The sequence below is a fragment of the Haliotis rufescens genome, unplaced genomic scaffold (assembly GCF_023055435.1).
Source record: "Haliotis rufescens isolate VD_foot unplaced genomic scaffold, xgHalRufe1.0.p SCAF_3, whole genome shotgun sequence".
NCBI classification, from domain to species: domain Eukaryota; kingdom Metazoa; phylum Mollusca; class Gastropoda; order Lepetellida; family Haliotidae; genus Haliotis; species Haliotis rufescens.
In genome coordinates, this window is record NW_025964001.1 from 23209308 (window position 1) to 23225180 (window position 15873).

The 15873-nt window shown below is 37.6% G+C and overlaps 1 protein-coding gene and 1 long non-coding RNA gene across 3 annotated transcripts; one reads left to right on the forward strand and one right to left on the reverse strand.

Annotated features, from left to right (window-relative positions):
• Positions 1–263: 263 nt before the first annotated feature.
• LOC125384486 lies at positions 264–7778 on the reverse strand. Its single transcript, XR_007223287.1, has 3 exons — positions 7660–7778; positions 1076–1225; positions 264–701 (listed from the first exon to the last, which is right to left on the reverse strand). It is a non-coding gene; the product is annotated as an uncharacterized LOC125384486 (long non-coding RNA).
• Positions 7727–13336, forward strand: LOC124146492 (serine/arginine-rich splicing factor 6-like). Of its 2 annotated transcripts, none has more exons than XM_046516807.2 (8): positions 7727–7858; positions 8331–8459; positions 8775–8845; positions 9444–9548; positions 9680–9752; positions 11441–11514; positions 11673–11789; positions 12290–13336. In XM_046516807.2, exons 2-8 carry the CDS (start codon positions 8337–8339, stop codon positions 12591–12593), a joined length of 867 nt encoding a protein of 288 aa, XP_046372763.1. In that variant the 5' UTR covers positions 7727–7858; positions 8331–8336; the 3' UTR covers positions 12594–13336. The 2 variants fall into 2 exon arrangements, with proteins under 2 accessions (XP_046372763.1, XP_046372764.1); XM_046516808.2 differs by having other exon boundaries at positions 7836–7887.
• The last annotated feature ends 2537 nt before the right edge of the window (positions 13337–15873 follow it).

Sequence of the window (15873 nt, forward strand, 5' to 3'; positions counted from 1 at the left end):
TGTATGGTATTAATAGATGCCACTTTCTCCTTAGCATGCAAATAAGGATCTGGGTTGAAACTTTTTGGAAATTTGTTACTTGTTTCATATTTGTTAATAATTTTAGCCTCTTCATTTAAAGCAGAAAATATTTGAATAGAAATTCTGATGGCAAATTTGGTTTTAAAGTTGGCTGTCTGTAAACATTTAAAATTGTTGACTACAACATATCCAGGTGAGCTACAGTGCCATGTCACTATTTTTATAAAGATATAATGAGCTGCATTGCTGGGACATTTATTTGATCAAGGCAGGAGGGCTTGCAAACATGTGGAACTTGGACCAACCATACACTTTGGTGCAATACCATACATATCACATAGCAAGGTCAAGTTATAAATAATTCAACACATGAAAGGCTGAGCTGAAATATATTTGTACTGTTCTTTATTGATATAGCCGCATGATATAATTCTGAAGACAGTTTACTTATTGATTTCAATTTCATTACTGTCTTCAAGACAACAAATACTAAAACATCACTTACAGATATGATATATTGGTATTCCATGGCATAATGATCGTGGGACAATTGAATCCTGGTTTGACCTGATAGTTTCCAAGTTTGTCAGCACCATGGACAAGCTCGTGAATTTCACATAGAAGTCTTGGTGCACAAATTCCAACTCTTCATCTTGCTTTATTACACTGTAAGCCTTTACCTTAAAAAATATGGTAACTGTGTAAAGTTATGATACATGTAGTACAATGCAGTGTCTGTCCAGTATTCAAAGGGTGAATGGAAATACAATGCTCAGTTGAAAATTCAAAGAAAATCTTAGTCATCAGCAGGTGTATTTCATGGAAGGGTCATGTAGTGCAGATAACTTTCTAGTGTGAATATTAAATCGCACTTACAATAATCATAAGCTGCAGTAATGTGTTTGTGCCGAGGGAAATCTGTTGGTAGTCAGTTTGGTCTCGTACATGAGCAAACACTGCTTGTTGGACAATGTCAGCCTGAAATAATCAACTAGGTACACTAAAATGTGACAGATTTACACTTTACAAAAAGTTTTGTATTCTTGGGAACAACCTGTTGTCTCAAATGATGAGGATTTTCTTGATGTTACCCAAGTCAATACTTTTGTAGATGCTGCTTGATTCCTTAAGCATATTTTCTTGAGGGACATTGTCAGTGTCAGAAGATCAAGGGAATGTTATGAGCACAGTGTACTGGTAGTTTCTGAAAATGTGAACAATCACAAAGGTATAAAGTGTGACTCTTTATCTTCAATGAGCTTTTTGCATTATCATATAACCAGTGGTGCCGTCATCTTTTTTTAGGCATTTTGCTATGTGATTTTAAGCTCATATATATCTTTGTAACACATAGGCAGTGGTTAACTGATCATTGGGGGAACAGGTTCCTCAGTCTTAAAGCGCTGCAATTCACTGTGTGGGTTTGATTCACAGTTTGCCCTGATTATGTTTCCTAGTTGTCAGCACCATATGTGTGCAAACTGGTAACCAACTAAAACTTCAGCCTTTCCACCCACATCAAGTTGACATGCCATGATGTAACTGGAATATAGGGCTGGGACAAGACCATATCTACTCCCCGGGTACTTGACCCCTCCATTACCCAACCCTACCGGGGTACCAACTGAAGGTATCAAGAGTTGGGAACAAAATGTCTGATTGGGAATTGTTTTACCACAGCCCTGGCCAAAACTACTAGATACATATATCAAACACATGCATACACTTAAGTTAAATGAAGCATTATCTTTACTTTACTTTTACGTCAGAACTTTAGTGACTTTTAGTGAAACCACTGAGCTATAGTGAGTTATTGTCATTAAACAATATATCACGTGACTAACCACGGGTCAAGGTAGTCCGGTGGGTACCTGGATCCTACTCAGGACCCACCCAACCCGTGTACCTGATTTACCCGTCTCAGCCCTACTGGAATACTGTTCAATGCGGCTTTAAACCCAAATCACTCACTGTTGGTCAGCTTCACGTAAATAATAATTCATTTCCTTATGTTGGAACTGATGCCTGTGACAAACTAAATATTATACGACAATGTGAAGTAAAATCAGCATTAGCAATTGTCACTAGTCCTGTAGTGCTTGCCAACTGCCCAAAAGGTTCAGGTATCATAAGAACTTGTAGACATTTATCACTTTTAAGGGTTTTGCTATATGTTATCATTCCAAGGACTAGTGGACTAAAAACGTTAGTTTCTACTGCTGAAAATATCAGGACAGTCCGTGCAAAATTGGATGTTTGTGAGGCTTTTTTAATTACTTGTTGAAAAGTATGTTACTAATGTTGATGACAGTCTGATTTTTCTTTTTCTTTTTAAATTTAAAAATTGAGGAAATAGTGTGTAGTCTGAAGTTACATGAATCACAAGTAACACTTTTAAATTTTGTAACAGAAGCCTATTTGTATGAATGCAAAACGTTGATGCCAAACACATGGTAACATCCAAAACTCCAGTATTTGATACACTATCCAGAATTATTTCTCCAAAATCGTTATCTTTGAACTAAGATTTGAGAGTAAACATTCTTCGCAAACTGTGCTTCAAGAACTGCACAATTATGAAAGTTTAGCTTAAATTCATGCTGAGAAACATCAGCTGGTGCAAGCTACATACATGTGTATACAGTTCAGGAGATATTTTTGGTGGTGAGTTGCAGGTACATCATCTTCTTTCAATCAACACATATACTCATGACGTGAAAGCAGCTGTTTCCAGGTGTGACTTTGATTCTTCAAATACACAAACTCCATCAAACAGCGGTACTGAATATCAAATAGCTGATGTTTTAATAATCAGTCGACAAACTTCCTGTGAGTTGATTTTTGGAAATATTCAAAGCATACAGGTCAAGGGACAAAGTGTATTTATCCTTCTGTACTGAAATACTAGTCAGCATATGCCTGCCATTGATCCTTTAGTATTTGAAAAGGAATGTGAAGGAAATCTGCTGTGCATCACAGTGTCAATTTTCACATTCCATCTCTCTAGCATACTTTGCTTATGGGGCAGGTACATACAGGTATTACCTTTCTCTGAAACAATCAGTCTGTTATAAGATGAGGAAGATGATCTGAAGGGCTGTTTAAACCCATCCTTAAAATGCGGCTGCTAAGAAGCTACTTGTCTACATTGGGTAAGAAGTATGCAAGCTCTGATGTCTGCTATTCCATAAAATGCATAAGAAATATTAAGTATTTGGCTCTCAGTCGAATTGTCAGAGAACATTTGAAAATAAGATTATTTTTGTTATTGTCTCAGGGGAGATAATTCAAAATCTATGCTTTTGAAAAAGCATAATTTTCATTTCCGAATTCCCTGGAGCGATAGAGATGACACATGGCACAGACATTTCCACCCATTATTGACACAAAAACCTTTACATTGATTTCTTATTTCTATTAAGGCTGTGAGACACCCATCTTTGAATTTCTAAATAAGCCTTTTAAGAAAATGAGGGCGGTCTGTAAATAATCTAGACTGGACCAGACAATCCAGTGGTTGACATCATAAGCATCTCCCTATGCAAATGGGATACGATGACATGAATCAAACAAGTTAATCGCCTCTTACAACAAGACCAATTCTAACCTGGACACTCACCAGCGATAGAATCTAACATTTTTAGTCCACTAGTCCTTATAATGATAACATAATAGCAAAACCCATAAAATTGGCAAATTTCTACTGGTCCTTTAAATACCTCAACTATTGGGCAGTTTGGCAAGACTATAGGACTGGTGCCAATTTCTATTGCTGCTCATAGGTGTAACATGTTTGATCACAGCTCACCTGGGCTTTTATTTTGATTGATTAAGTATATTGTTTTGAGGGACAGCATGAACTATATTCTTTTTACTTTTTTATATTTTTTGAGGTTCTAAAAGGGGGGTGTTCGTTTCTGGAGCGTAACTAAAAAAACGTTAAATACTTTCTTACAAAACTCTGCATGTCTACCAGGCACATAGTGAACTGGTGCCTTTTGCTATTTAGGAATTTTTAATTTTTTACATTTTTTTACGTTTCCATGGCATCAAGTTGGACTTACGTTCTTTAGGGTAGAGTTCGTTTCCGGAGCGTAACTCAAAACCCATTCAAAACCTTCTAACAAAACTTTGCATGTCTATCAGACTCATGCTGAACTGGTGCCTTTTGCTATTTAGGAATTTTAGAGGTTTTTATTTTTTATGTTTACATGGCAACAAGTTGGACTTCAATCTCATTTAAATCAGATCTTAGTTCTCGCTACCGCTAAACAAAGATCTGAGGACATCCTATTACAGGTCACGTCAGCACGGCCTTTCATCCAACCAATCAGAGCGTCGCTTACCAGATCCTGAAAGTGACAGTCGGAATGTGTTTTCTAATCATGCAACCTCGAAATATTTAACACAGGGTATTCGAAAGACAGTTACGAGTTTTATGATTATATCCATACATTCTAGGCCATCTGTGAGCCATTCCAGAATGTTGTTTTGGTCAGTTTCAAATTTTTTAATCGAGAATATGTCAAAATATGTTCCGAAGTGTAGTCGCCAGTTTGAAACTAGTGACGTAAAGCTCGAGATACCTGCCTTCTGATTGGCTAATGTCAATATTATGTCAGTCATTTCATTGGTCAGTCAATTTTCGCGAAAGGTCGTTCTGACGTGACTTGTAATGGGATATCCTCAGATCTTTGTTTAGCGGTAGCGAAAACTAAGATCTGATTTTAATGAGATTGGTTGGACTTATACTTATGGTTGGTTCTGTAAGGGTGGTGTTCGTTTCCAGAGCGTAACTCAAAAAACAATTCTTAAATACGTTCTTACAAAACTTTGCATGTCTACAAGGCACACACTGAACTGGTGCCTTTTGCTATTTAGGAATTTTATAAATTTTTATTTTTTACATTCCCATGGCAACAAGTTGGATTTAGGTTTAAATATAGGATGGGTTCACTTATGGAGTATAACAAATAAACTGTTAAATATTTTCTTGCCAAACATTGCATGTCTATATATAAAGCACATACTGAACTGGTGCCATTTGATATTAAGGAGTTTTAGAAATGTTTATTTTAGAATTTCCATTGCAGCTATTTTGACATGGGCTAAGAGAAATGTTTGGTCAGTTACCTGGTTTGGGACCATAACGGGTTAAAATGGGCGGGGGATATAGATGACTTCGTTGACTATATGCTTGTTTAGTTATTGTTTCTTGTAATTTGTCATTTGTTTGCATAAAAAAACCCACAGAAACACACTTGTTTTACTTTCCATTTCATATGGATGCGACCATGGTTTATCTTTTGTGGGTAAACAATGTATGCTTCTTCAAGAACATTCAACTCTTGACTCATTACATACAGAATTGCACATTTACTTGTGGTTACTTTACAGACAGTTGTGGGGGGGAAATGTCATCTTTCTGATGACTCTTGTTTTATTTTATCGTAAATTGTTGAGAAAGTATTTACTATACCAAAAGTGAAGGTTCTCTCTAGGGGTGAGACGAGTCCAAATTTACTACCCAGATACCCACCCCCCCTTTTACCCGACCCTACCCGGGTACCCACTGTAGGTCTCAGGAGATGTCCATGTATTATTATTAGTATACAATCTGGTCATTCATACACTGAAGTTGAATTTAGTTATATCTTTATTCAACCATATGAAAAGTCAGAAGGAATGGGTGCATAGTCAGAAAGAAATGCGAACATTATATTAGTGACTTGTAGTGTCACCATAGAGTTCTAGATAATTTTTTACATCAAACAATATATCACGTGACTAACTACGGGTCCGGGTAGTCCTGTGGGTACCCGGGTCCTACTCAGTACCCACCCGACCCGGGTACCAGAGTTACCCGTCCCAGCCCTAGTTCTCTCCTAACATTTATTTCAGTAATGTAGGATATCTGAAATTTTTTTATATGTGGACAAAGATTATGATATGTCTCTATCTTTTTTTCATGCAGAGCTTGTGTTCTGAAATTTTGACAAATTTGCATTCTTATAAGGACCAAATGGCCAGTTTTTTTCCTATTCATCCTGTGAAAGTAAAATCATGGCCGAAAATCACTGGTACAATTTCTGACACTTACTGAAGGAATCTGTTTTCAAGTATGGATGTTTTCTCTGCTCAGATTCAGGTTTTTTTCAATCTCAGAAGTTGCCAATTTAAGTGGCTTACTGTGGAGTGTGATCTTGTTATATCAGGTCATAAATATGTGAGCTATAAGCAGCCTGAGTATAACTGCAATATATATGTTTTTCAGTTCATGCTCAATAAAATATATTTGTGACACAATGTTATTTTGTTGCATTTTCTTTTCAGACTTGATTACAAGGATGACCATATGATAAGATTGTTGTAACCACACAACTTGCATTCTGAGTCTTCTTTGGCCAGGACTGAATGCTATTGAAGCCTGGCTTTCAACCTTTTACCGTAATAATTACGGTATATATTCTAATGGTACACAGAATTAGCGGAGGGTTATCAAATAATATGACAGTCTCTAGGGGAGGGTCATAGAAATTAATACACATAGATTCTAGATCTATTTGGGGCAGCTCATGAACAAAATGGACAATTGAATTTATAATAAAATATAAAGTGCTTTTGCATTTTGTTTTTTCAGGCAGGGTCATGAAAACAATGTACAAGCATTAGGGGAGGGTAATTATTTTCAGTATATTAGTACATCAAAAACCTATTATTTTTGCACAGCTGCCAAAATGACTAAGATCGAAAGGTACCATGGTGTCATGGATGGATGGTCTTCCTGAAGAGTGAAAAGTTGGTGGTTCGATTCCCTGGTCATGACAGACATTAATATAGGTGGTACATGTTGTTACCCTTGTGGCACTCAGCATTAAGGGCATAAAAAAAAGCTGGAGTGTGTATAATCTGTTTGAGCGGGGTACCAATGTTATCACCGGCATGGTATCTCAGTGGGCTAGACTTATTGAAACAGCATAAGCACAAGCAGCTACAAAGAGACACAGGTGCATTACGTCACTATATATGTGAAATAATGTCAAACATGACGGTAATCCCATTTCACCTTACCTACTGTGGAAGGAGCTTGTGGACATCCCTTACCAAAAATGGAGTAAGTTTTCGGGTAAAATATATTCTTACATTTACATTTTCACAAGGACCTAAAACGCATTAAAAACTTAGGGTATACTGACACTCTCCCTATGTATCTAGGCCTGGATCCTATCTCATTAGGCTGAAAGATAGGCCTAGTATTGTTGATTTCACCAGAGACCATATTTAATAGATATAATAATCTATTACCGTGTATGTGATCTCTGATTTCACAGACTTCATTTAATTTGTTATGTTATCCCGTTGTAGACAACTTATTGTGTCGTTGTCCCCAAAAGCAGTTTAATCGTTAGTTTACTGTATGCTCTAGCTTAGCAGTCAAGCCCTTGAATTGGTAGATTAGGTACTAATCACTTCCCAAAGAACATGCAAGGTGCCTATTTCGTGATCTTCGTACATTCTCTTTGTTGACTTGTTTGCAAGGAGGGACGTTTGACCAAAATATTGTCCTGCACCATGAATGTGGAATATGTGTATTTATGAAACCTGAACCAATTTAGATTATGAAAAAGCAAGTCTAACCAGCTCAGATTAATGTCTTTGTTCGTCGTCTGCTTTCTTTCTTTGTGCTAGCAGACGATCGGAAGTTGGTCCGCCGTCACTTGTGCGCACGGTGTTTTTCTCAACGGAGTTGAACCTCGATTTCTACGCACAAACTCCACGCAGGATAGCGAGCAAGGCACTCTGGGTAGAAGAAAGGCGACCAGTGCGTGTTGAATTGGTGGGTTATATTCTCGATTTTGCAGAAGAGTAAGACAACATATATCTGTCTTTCTAATTAACTGAAGTAATTAATTGAGCATGTTTCTACCAAGGAGGCTCGTCAACAGGACGGAAATTTCCGCTAACTGTGAACATTTCTCTCGATACTTTTTTCCAAATAATCGGGATTTGGCTGTCTGGTCCTCCATTTTGGTTTTGTGTGAGACAGGATAGAATAGCCCATTTCGGATATTTTCATCGTACAGATATCGGCTACTTCATTGTTATGTAATCGCATTGGATTCGTCGTGATTTACATCTGTTGTATGTAGGGAAACAACTAATGAAATATTATTTTCTTATGATTGATTTCTAACATGAAGATCATTATTTTGTTGGCGTCATTGTGTATGCAGGCCCTGTCTGCACGTAGCCTGGTGTGTCGACACGTGTCCGGACTCAACACTACATACTCTTTGTTTATTTTCCAGATCAAAATGGGCACCAGATTATATATTGGCAGACTATCTAACCACGCACGAGAAAAGGACGTTGAGCGTTTCTTCAGAAACTATGGCAGAATCCGAGATGTTATGTTGAAAAATGGCTATGGCTTCGTGGTAAGTCTCCTGTGTAGAAATTATATAATATTAATATAATAAAAAGGATTGAGAGGCAACGCACAGTAGATATTACTTTCCATATTGTGAATGAAACCCAAATAGCCTTAGTAAACATAAGTGTGGTTCGTTTTTAAGATAAATCCTTCGGTAAGATATCCGCACGTATGCCCCCTAAAAATTATATATAATTAAAAGGATTGAGCAGTAATGCATACATATATAACTTTTGTAGGGGGGAATACAAGTGGAAGTCTTTCCTATGCTTGTTGGTCCGAATCTATGAGCTTCAGAGAATGTTTAATTTCATTTCAGGAATTTGAAGATTACAGAGATGCTGATGATGCTGTATACGAATTAAATGGCAAAGAATTGTGTGGCGAAAGGTGAGGTAGATACTTTGGCTGCAACTGATCGGAGAAATTACCTCCCTGAGCAAATTTGTACCTTGTTCCATGTCTTGGATTTGGGAACAAAGGGTGGTCTCAATAAATGTTGCTTCGTGCTGCAAACCAATCCCAATTGTTTCACAAGCAGGAAATCTATATATTAATGTTGGTGTTAAAGAGGTACTACAAAAAATCGCAGAACTCTGGTTAGACCTGTATTTGAATGTAACATTCTTTTGTACACTTATTACTATTATGTAATTAATGTTACACTAGCACATTAGTCTTTCCCTAATTCCTAGGTAATAAAAAGAAGTTAACAATTTTATCCTACGTAATGAAATACAGTGGTGTATTAACAAGAAGTTGTGGTTAGTGTCCCCTGACATCTTTTGCATGATTTTTTGTATGTATTTGATTATAATTTGAGTGGATTGATGCTTGTTTCTTATAAATGCTTTGTCTAGTCCAGATTCTTATGGACTGATTGCTGTGTTTGAATATTGCTGAAAATGTTAAATTACATATACTCCCAGTACCATGTTACTTTATTTACTCAACTGGAGTGATTATCATTTTGAGTGTTTGTTTTCAGGTGTATTGTAGAGCACGCTCGAGGACCAAGAGGGGATTCCTTCAGAGATCGGGATCGTGGATATCCCCCACGTCGTAGGGGTGGTGGCGGTGGTGGCAGAGACAGGTATTGTTTTCTTTTGTATGGTAGTGAAATCAACAACAAATGTTTTTTCTGTTATTTAAGAGCTTGAGCATTATGAAAGAAATTGATTGGTTGCAGTTGATTGGTATAAAATGTCCTGTTGTGTTTTGCAGTCGCTATGGACCACCTACACATACAGAGTACAGGTTGATCATTGAGAATCTCTCATCAAGGGTTAGCTGGCAGGTGAGTTATTTACTGTCTTATGCCTTGCATGTTGTATCCATTGCCTCCTATCTATTTCAGTTGCAGCATTTAGAATTTTTTTCTAAAGCAAGGAAATTATAGAAAACCCCTTTTAGATAATGTGTAGTAATATGGAACTGAATTGTTAATATTTTGGAAAGAGAAGAATCTTAATTATTTGTGTTCCATTGTTTTTGGCAGTTACTAATTTTAAAGATGTTATCTATCTTCCCCCAAGCTCGGGAGACTCGCTGAAGCCTGATGGGGTCACTGGGTCTCGAACTTGAACCAAGGTCCTTAGGTCTGAGGATTGCCACTAGCTATCGGCCTAGGTCAGGCAGGCATACAGGCAGGCAGGCAAGCGCTGTCGGACTGTATCACAGGGTCTTACTGAACGACACAGCCAAACTGCACTTGGTCTCTCTGCAGGTCTTAATCTAGCAGCATGCCATTCTACGCTGGTCCTTTCTGCTACAAGGGGTGTCCTTCCAGAGTCTGGTTTCGGGTTGGACGAAAAAACAAATTTTAGTTTTCAGAAAACTTTCGGAGATCTGGCTCAAAGAAACCCTATTGAATTAAAGAAAATGCAGTCACTCATTGGGGACACGGTCTTCCAAGCACTAGCTTCCTCTCAGACAGGTTCCTCCTTCCAGTCAGGGTGCTCAGTCGGTTGCCTTGGCGAACGACTGGGGCACCATACAGAACAGGTCCATCCCTTGGGGTCTATTCTCATCCGTCTTATGAGCAAGAGATCAGATACTGGCCCTACTTGTTGGGCACTGACTCCAGCCGTCAACCCGAGGTCCGTTCTTGCAGAGCGTATATAGGGTCCATACCTGCTTTGGCCTTTGAGAAATGAGCTCTTGATTAAGGGAAAGTACAGAGGTAATTGTTTTGAATGCTCTTATGCTGAAAGTAGGTGTAGGGGAAATGAGTGATGAGTATCTTCATTTATGATTTCAATTTAATTATGTGCAATGTCAGAAATTGTAAATTTGGCATAAACTTTGAGTCCTTTTTAAAGATGAAACATTTTACCTTTTTTCCAAATTTTAAGTTACATGGGGATACTTTACTGATATGTATTAACATTTAAAATTTTTGATATTAACTAACATCAGTTGATTACAATTGGGATCAGTTGATTAAGAACAGCAAGTCTTGTGAGTACAAATTTTGAATATACTGGGAGTGAACATCTAACATTCTCTCATGGTGTATCTGTTTAGCATGTAGTGAAATTTATATATGTTGACTAATGTGAATGAAGTGAATACTCAAGTTGTTTCTATCATGCAAACTGTTATGGGGAAATGTAGCTGAAGGCAGTGGAGCGGAAGTACATAATGGATATGCAGTGAATGAGGTTCTATGGAAATGGATATTTCTTGTACAATCATCTACATTTTTAATGGTTTTTAAATGACATTTTCTTATGTTCACTGGTTTGTGGAACTAAAAAGCCTTTGATGCACTTGTTGTGAAGGAAGTTTACAAGCTTGTTTTTTTTCATTGGCATATAAAAACAATGAGAAATCCAGAAACTGGTTCAATATTCCTTTGTTTAGTAGGGTTGGTAATTTCTCTTTAGGAACAGGTATGGAGAAGCTGTATGCTGTTGTGGTAAGATAAATCTTTCTTCATAATGTATGTTCCATTGTTTTATGATTATTCTTTGTGTGTTCAAGGACCTTAAGGACTACATGCGTCAGGCGGGTGAAGTTACGTTTGCTGATGCACACAAGAAGCACAAGAATGAAGGGTAAGTTTGAGATAGTTATGGAAACCAGATCTAAAGATAATTGGGAGTTGCAACTTAAATCTACTGACCCTCTTTGTGCTTAACATCTTTGTCATTTCAGGACAATAAAATGAAATTTGTTTTCTACCTTACATGATGACAGTTTATTTGTAATTCAGAATAGTGGAGTTTGCTACATACTCAGACATGAAGAATGCTATGGAGAAGCTAGACAACACTGAAATCAATGGAAGGAAGATCCGTGTAGTGGAAGACAAACCCAAGAGACGTGGCCGGTATGCTGACTTTTCTTCTACTTCAATTCAAATTGATTATTGCCTTTGAACCATTTCTCCAAAATATAATAGCATTGAATATATTTTTTAAGTTATCCCATAACATGAAATATTTTTTTGGAAGAGTTACTTTTATCAAATTCAGCTAAATCAGATATTTGTAATTTCTTGTAAAGTAACATGTATATTTTTAATCACCTGATGAAGTTAATATTTTAACAAGTGATTCGTCCTAGAGTGTAAAAATGAAATGAAAAGAAAAGACAGGTGTTTGTACATGTTGTACTTAGTGTTTACCCAAGAACCATTGTCATTGAGGCTTCTAAATTTTCAGATAATTACACCATTTGTGCACTAATTATACATAATAAACATGTTTGCTTAAAAAGTGTCATGAGAAAATCTTCTTTTGTGAAATGCATGATCCTGACTTTTGGTTAGTAAACATAGATTTTAAACTTCAATGTCATGTACTCTGCATTTTTCCTTTTCCTCTCCAGTTCATACTCCAAAAGTCGTAGCAGGAGCCGAAGCCGTTCCCGTTCCAGATCCCGAAGAAGCCGATCAAGGAGTCGCTCCAGAAGCAGAAGCCGCAGTCGAAGCAGGAGTCCCAGTCGTAGCAGATCAAGGAGTAGGAGTGAATCCCGTTCCAAGAAGGTTGACAAAGATAATCGTGATTCTGCCAGCCCGAGCAAGGTCAGGTCTAGGTCCAGGTCCCGTTCCAGGTCCAAGTCCCCTGACAAGAGGGATGCATCACCAACCAGCAATGGGGATGACCGAAAGGATGATGACAAGGATGACTGATCTACACTGAGAACTTAAATCTGCTAGTATGAACTGTGATCACGATAGCGTGCATGGATTGTAAATAATCAGAGAATTGTATTTGACAATTGTGCTGATGGCTGTGCATATATTTCAACATCTAACCTTTTTTACCAGACAGATCCAGGTGACATCACTTGTTTGACTTGCATTCATAATCAGCAGTTTTAATTTGTCGTGTACATGTGAAAATGAACTGTTATCATGTAAATAATGTGTTGTCCTTCCCAAACTGTACATGAATACCAAATGAAACTTGCGAATTTTGCGAATGCATTTTTCACTTTTCTGCAATTCACATGGGACAGCTTAGCTGGTCATTTTTGGAACTATCATCTTATTTGTCACCCTAATACAGAATCACATTTCATATTTGACCTAATGCAGACACATTGTGTTTCCTGATTATAAACAATCCTGCCATTTCCAACTTGTGAATGTCTGCATGCTACGGTTCAATGGTTTTTGAGATGTGGGATGGAAAACATCTTCCCAAAGTTTTTGAAGCACAGGAAGGTGAAGGGCAGTGCTACAGATGATATGATTGTGTTCACATTAAAATTGTCCAAGTCATCAGTTTATTATTTGAGAAAATTGTGTAATTATTGTGAAGTGTTTTAACATATGTCTCATTTGGTCATGCATTTCATCATTTCACTTTTATGTCATCCATTTTGTTGACTTATTTTATGTGTAGATATTAAACTATGATCTTGGAAATATGATTTGTGTTTTTAAATTATTTTCATGAAGATTGAAGTAGTGACCAAATCGTTTGCTTGCATCTTTTCTAGATATTTCTGTTGATGGTTACCTTCAGAAATATAGATGTTTTCAAAGCTTTCATTTCAAACTCTGGCATATGCCAACTCCAGTTCTTTACACACTGAGCTCACTTTGAAGCATGTCATGGTTAGACAGAAACACAGTTGCATCATTTTTATGGTAACACCAATTTTAAAATTGGCCTTTTGGGTAAATAGTACAACACAAACAGAAATATATAATCATCTGGTATCTGGATAATTATCATCCATTATGAAGTGAAATAATTTTTGGCTATTTTGGCAACTTGACTTTTGAAACGGTAAAATAAATACCGTATTCGACGTAATAAGCGCCCAGGGCGCTCTCAAAATTAGAAATAGGGGGCTCTTATTAGAATATTATTTTGAGTTGAAAGATCGTAAATTTCGCGGTTTATGCTGACAGCCTGAAATGTTTATATACGACAGATATATTTTTCCAGAGTTTAATCGCCCATAATTAAGGGTGAATATAATCATACGAGTGCGTATTATACACAAATAAATAAGTCTTGTATACATTAATCAATTGGAACGGGTGCTAATTGAGATTGTTCACTAGCCATTATATTAACAAATATCGCTGCGGGCGCTTATTAGAGCAGGGCGCTTATTACGTCGAATACAGTATATGTAATGCAATTTTGGGCACTTTAAAAGCATCTTAAATTGAGGACATGTCACTTTGTAATGTCTGCCATCTTGAAATGGAAACTGGCACTTGCAGATCCCTGTATCTACAATGTTATTGATTAGCATGTGGGCCAACTGAGGATTATTTTTCTCTTTTTCACAATATAGGCCACCCTAAGTTTTGTTAACTGCACTGTTATAAAACATTTACTGATACACTATTGGAGCTTTGTGGTAAGAAGTACATGTTCGTTTCAGAACTGGCATAATGTTTCTGAATGTGGGTGATCATTGCTTCCGAGTTCTCATCCCACTGAAGCTTGTCGAGCCATGTATAGTAGGGTGTTAAGAAGTAGCTGTTAAGTGATGTAACATTGGTATGGATATGCAAGGAAAGTGCTCATGGACTTTCCAATCTGCTTGAGGTTTCCTTTGTAATAGGTTGGATTGTGAGTCTTTCAAAAGGCCCATCTTGTAATTGATCCCACTTCACCGAACCCCTGATTCTGTCAATTTACAGGCCTTAGAAGAATTTCTTTTGTACGAACACCCTCACGGGGCAGTGTACAACGTCTCTACAAACTACTTTATCATACCTCAATGTCGGAATGGTGAGATCTGATTGGTCCACGTGCCCAAAATTCTGTGTAACCCCACCTTCGAGGGTAATAAATTTCTCAGCAGGGAATAAATCTCTTACCCCACTTCAAAGCAAAAAGCAGCACGCTTTTTCCGAGCCGATGGAAGTCACGCGACTGCCCAAGTTAACCTCGGCTCAATCGAACAGCTGTTTTCTTTAAATATTTTGAATTTGTGTTAATTCTTTTGCAATGTCACATTAAATCATGTCCGTAAGATAAATTCGGTGTACCAGGATCAACCGGTTTTTTTTTATTTGCACCCGGCGTTATGGACCTGTCACACACAACGTTTTAGAGTTACTTGCACCTAGCGTGTAAAAGACAGTTAGTACGCTGTCATACGTCGAGCTTTCATCGAAAAACCATGATTTTGGCGTATCCATAGCATATACATTACGAGTTCACCGAAAAGTAACGCATGTCTAACGTATTAGTAGCGTACCACTGACTTAAACATAACTTATGACAGCGTATAAAAGCGTATTGCCAGCGTGTTCAACGTACGGCCAGCGTATGAGTAATGTACGACTAGCGCGCAGAGTATAGGCGAAAGGTGCCTAAAACGGGCCCCGCGGTAGTATAACTTGTAGTGTACATCCATTCATCAAATTACTTCATTCAAGCAGTAGTCTTCGCTCAGTCAACATCATCAAGATGTCTCCAAAGAAACCAACCAGGGGCCGAGCAAGATCTGGTAAAGTGTCAATTGGAGGATGTAATGCTGATGTTGGAGAATGGCTATTTCTTCTTGGTGCAGCCTCTCCGCATCCTTCACCACCATCTTCCACCACCATCTTCCATAATGTCTCCATCAGAAGTGATGAGGTACTGACAGGGACCCAATATATACAGAAGCCCCCAAAACGCTGGTACAACGGTACAAATACGCTAGCTAAACGTTAGAAACACGTTTAATAAGTTATTTGTCGTCAGACATACGCCTAATACGCCATATACTTTGTGTATGTATACGTTAGACATACGTTAGAAGTAAGTTACTCATACGTTATCAATAAGATAAATGTACAGTACACCTTCAGCCAACTTATGTCGACGTATATCAGCGTATGGGTAACGTATATCTAGCGTATGTAAACGTATGTAGAGCGTACCTCTAACGTATGCTTAACGTATAATTCATACGTAACCGAGCCCAAGCGTACTACAACGTTTACCAGC

What these genes read in the sequence shown, in the direction of transcription:
- LOC124146492 (XM_046516807.2), top strand. Translation starts at nt 8,337, where the DNA reads ATGGGCACCAGATTATATATTGGCAGACTATCTAACCACGCACGAGAA. An exon ending in AAAATGGCTATGGCTTCGTG is followed by an intron (nt 8,460 to 8,774) that starts GTAAGTCTCCTG and finishes ATTTCATTTCAG; the next exon opens with GAATTTGAAGATTACAGAGA. An exon ending in GGCGGTGGTGGCAGAGACAG is followed by an intron (nt 9,549 to 9,679) that starts GTATTGTTTTCT and finishes TGTGTTTTGCAG; the next exon opens with TCGCTATGGACCACCTACAC.